This window comes from Carlito syrichta, unplaced genomic scaffold (assembly GCF_000164805.1).
Source record: "Carlito syrichta isolate Samal-C Ts95f unplaced genomic scaffold, Tarsius_syrichta-2.0.1 Scaffold303184, whole genome shotgun sequence".
NCBI lineage: Eukaryota > Metazoa > Chordata > Mammalia > Primates > Tarsiidae > Carlito > Carlito syrichta.
Window position 1 is genome coordinate 1,616 of NW_007247280.1, and position 4,266 is coordinate 5,881.

General features: G+C 52.4%; 1 protein-coding gene across 1 annotated transcript in view; it reads right to left on the bottom strand.

Moving 5' to 3' along the window:
- Positions 1 to 660: 660 nt before the first annotated feature.
- LOC103260366 (atrial natriuretic peptide receptor 1-like) overlaps positions 661 to 4,266 on the bottom strand; it is a gene marked incomplete at its 3' end in the record, with an annotated part of 6,957 nt that continues 3,351 nt past the window's right edge. The window contains exons 5-8 of the mRNA XM_008058011.2: positions 3,569 to 3,660; positions 2,446 to 2,581; positions 2,132 to 2,216; positions 661 to 781 (exon numbers count right to left, since the gene is read on the bottom strand). Coding sequence (XP_008056202.2) covers positions 661 to 781; positions 2,132 to 2,216; positions 2,446 to 2,581; positions 3,569 to 3,660 — 434 coding nt within the window. The remainder of the gene's footprint in view (positions 782 to 2,131; positions 2,217 to 2,445; positions 2,582 to 3,568; positions 3,661 to 4,266) is intronic.

Genomic DNA, 4,266 nt, shown 5'->3' on the forward strand with positions numbered 1-4,266 from the left:
TGGAAGGATTGCCTGAGCCCAGCAGGTCAACACTGGGGTGGCTGTGAGCATGCCACTGCACTCCAGCCTGGATGACAGAGTGAGACTCTAACTCAAAAAAATAAAAATAAAAATAAGGCCAGGTGCTGTGCTGTGGCTCATGCCTGTAATCCCAGCACTTTGGGAGGTGAAGGCGAGAGGCTTGCCTGAGATCAGGGGCTTGAGACCGGCCTGGGCAACATGGTGATCCCGCGTCTCTACAATGAGCCAAAAAATTAGCGGGGCATGGTGGCGCGTACCTGTGGTTCCAGGAACTTGGAAGGCTGAGGTGGAAGGACCACCTGAGCCCAGTAGGTCAAGGCTGTGGCGGCCGTGAGCACGCCACTGCACTCCAGTCTGGGTGACAGAGTGAGACTCCAACTCAAAGGGGGAAAAAAAATAATTTGCTTTCATATTCACTGTCTCCTTTGACCTTCGAAAGAGCCCTGAAGCTGTATCACTGTCATCATCATCTGAGAGTCTTAGAGAGAGAATGTGACTCGCTCAAGGTCATATCCAGCAAAGGCAGAGCTGGGAGTAGAGCCCTCCTGCAACTTTACCTATCAGGTGCTGCCCCTGGCACCCAGCTCTCTTTTATTTCCACCCCCCCCACCACACACACATGAACACCAGCGTCCTTACCCCACTCAGGGTCAGCCGGCTGCCTGTACTCCGCAGGTGCCTCTCAAGGCTGCTGAGCTGTAGGTCCTCCCAGCACACCCGCCATAGCTCTGAGGCCAGCTCCTTCTCCAACTGCATCTTCCTGGTGGTGAAGCCTGCATCTGAGCCCGTGTCTGGGACCCTCCCCAGAGCCCTGGGACCACTAAGAGGTGGAGAGGGGGATTCTACCCTTTGGGTTGAGAGCCAGGAGGCCTGGGTGCAAATTCTTCTTACTGGGGACCTTGGGGTAGTCAGCTCAATGTCCTCATTTGGAAATCGGGGGTTTCACTATCTATTTCACTCTTAACTGTTATAAGAATGGAAAGAAATGCTGAGTGTGGGCCGGGTTTGGTGGCTCAGCCTGTAATTCCAGCACTTTGGGAGGCCGAGGCGAGTGGACTGCCCGCCGGTTGGAGACCAGCCCGGGCAACTTGGTGAGACCTCGTCTCTACAATAAAATAAAAAATAGCCGAGTGTGGTAGCATGCGTCTGTAGTTCCAGGCTACTTGGAAGGCTGAGGCGGAAGTATTGCTGGAACACAGAAGGTCGACGCTGGAGTGGCCGTGAGTGTGCATGCCACTGCTCTCCAGCCTGGGTGAAGGAGTGAGACTCCAACTCAAAAAAAAAAAAAATGTTAGCTGGGCTCAGTGGCTCAGCCTGTAATCCTACGCCTTGGGAGGCTGAGGTGAGTGGATTGCCTGAGCCCGCGAGCTCGAGACCCGCCTGGGCAACTTGGTAAGACCTCATCTCTACAATAAATCAAAAATTAGCCGGGCGTGGTAGCGTGCGCCTTTAATTCCGGCTACTTGGAAGGCTGAGGCGGAAGGATTGCGGAGCCCGGCAGGTCGAGGCTGCGATGGCCAAGAGAAGCCATTGCACTCCAGTCGGGGCGACAGAGTGAGACTCCAACTCAAAAAAAAAAAATGTTGAATGTGGAAGGGCCTGGCATGTAGTGTATATTCAACCAGCTCCCTACTTTCCTTCTGGACTTTCATTCAGCCTCCTTTAGAATGTGGGAATGGGGCCTATTCAGCTCTCTGCTCCACGCTAGGCTGGACAGCTGCCACACAGCAGGGCCCATCATCCCTGCTCAACAAATGAGGCCCGATCCCAAAGGTTCTGAACCATTCCTTCCCGGAGCAGCAAGGGCACTGGTCCATAGGACAGAGCCCACACCTGTTGGCAATGACATCTCTCCCCAACTCTTCTGCTCCTTCTGTCTCTCTCCAAACCTTCCTGGCCACTCCTATCCCTCCTCCTCCTCTGCATTTCCTCCGCCTTCTTTCTTCTCTACGGTCCTAAAGCTTTTTAGTCTCTTTTCTCCCTATCTCCCTTGGCCTCCCCTGGCTGTCCCTTTACCCCTGCCCCCTTCCCTCTGGGTCCCTGCCACCTCCTCTGTTATTTGCTTTCCAGGTCCCCCAGCATTGCCCACCACCTGCATCCCACAGCTCACCTGTATACGAAGATGGAGACAATCAGGATGCCGAGCAGGGAGAGGCTGCCCACCAAAGCCAGCACCTCCAGAGCAGAAAAGTGGTCTGCAGGAGAGTCCAAATTGCAGCAAGAGAGATTTGGGTTAGACAGCAGGGGGAGGAACTTCTATTAGTCCATCAATGCTAAGTAGGATGGCAGATGAAGGAGAGAGTGGAAGGCAAGAATCTTTCTCCAGAAACCCTTGGGATGGGAGAGGAACACCTATGCAACTCTACTCAGGGGACCGATTGCAGCCCCTTCAAGATGGATGCCTGGAAGACAAGGGCCAGTCACCTTGGTTGCATGCCGGGTCCTCGTTGTCAAAGCCACATCTGGGGATGTCAGGAGGAGGGTACCCCAGAGGCCAGTTCAGCTTGCGCCCTGACACAGCCTCCAGCTCTTGGGAAGTCCCATTGTAGTTCAGTACAACCTATGGGAAAGCAGGGGTGTGGGCAGGGAGAGGCCTCCTGTCCAGTGGGGCAGTCCTACTTTCACCTGCCCCAGCTCTGCTCCCAGGGCCTCTATCTGGGCTGTGATGATTCACCAAGCCCCTGTTGTGACTGGATACGGAGAGACCTTAAACCCATGAGCACATTATTGAAGGATAAAACACTTGAACACTACTCAAGCCTCTACCATATAGAACATCATATAAAACACTTCTCAGGGAGTTTATAATCTTGGTTGAAGCACATAGAAAACAGACAAAGGGCTGGGTGTGATAGCTCACACCTGCAATCCCAGCACTTTGGAAGGCTGAAGCAGGACTGCTTAAGACCAGGAGTTCAAAACCAGCCCGGACAATCAGCGAGATCTTGTCCCTACAAAAATAAAAAAAATTCACAGGTCACAGGATCACCTGAGCCCAGGAGCTTGAGGTTGCAGTGAGCTGGAGCGTGCCATTGCATTCCAATCTTAGAGTAAGACTCCAACTCAGAAAAAAAAGAAAGAAAAAGAAAATCAAAAAGGTAGAGTTCACCTCAGTCTGCATTCCCAGACCTAATCCATGTCCCCCTCTTCCAGGAAGCCTTCCCTGGATGATCTGTTCCTTGGTGTCTTTGGCCTCAATGCCTTCCTGTCCCCACTTGCAGAGCTGTGTAATGTGCGGTTTTGTTGGCCCTGAGATGGCCCGTCTCTGCTGGAAGGCTGTACTGCCTGCCTACCTTAGGAACTCCCTGAGGGCAGTACTGAGCTCCCTCCTCAGGTGCGGGGTTCCCCAAGCTTGATGCCTGGGAGTCCCTCTCATTCTGGCTGCTCCCCCAGACTAGAACTTGGTCTGTTTTATCCAGGGCTCTCCTACATGTCCAGGTGTGGTAGTGTGACTACAGGATAAACAGGTGCCCTGGCAGGGCTGTGGGGGAAAGCAGAAGAGGGAAATGTAATTTCGAGTCACTGTGTTCTGGGCGCAGACACATACCCTGAAGGTACCAGTCTCAAGATCCATATCCCAGAGGGAAAAGTCCGTCTCCCGATCTCCATTGCTGTCAATGTTCAGGTATCCTGTCACACCTGAGGACATGAGGGAAGATGACCGTGTTTTGAGAGAATGAAATTCAGGGACACCTCATTTAATCTCTCCATCCCCTGATCTTCTCTGCCTTACCCTCCAAACATATGTATGTACAGAATGATGTTAAAAGGGCTCCTGCCAGGCACAGTGGCTCAAGCCTGTAATCCCAGCACTTTGGGAGGCCAAGGCAAGAGGACTGCCTGAGTCCAAGGGTTCAAGACCAGCCCGGGCAATTTGATGAGACTGCGTCTCTACTATAAATCAAAAAATTAGCTGGGCATGGTGGTGCATGCCTGTAGTTCCAACTATTGGGAAAGCTAAGATGGAAGGATCTCCTGAGCCCAGCAGGTCAAAGCTGTGTTGGCCATGAGTGTGCCTCTGCATTCCAGCCTGGGCAACAGAGTGAGACTCCAACTAAAAAAAAATTAAATAAATAAAATAAAAAGACTCCTGCTGGGTGCGGTAACTCCTGCCGGGTGTGGTGGCTCATGCCTGTAACCCCAGCACTTTGGGAAGCTGAGGTAAGAAGACTGCCTGAGCCCAGGAGTTCGAGATCAGCCTGGGCAACATATTTAGACCTCATCGCTACAATTTTTTTTTTTTTT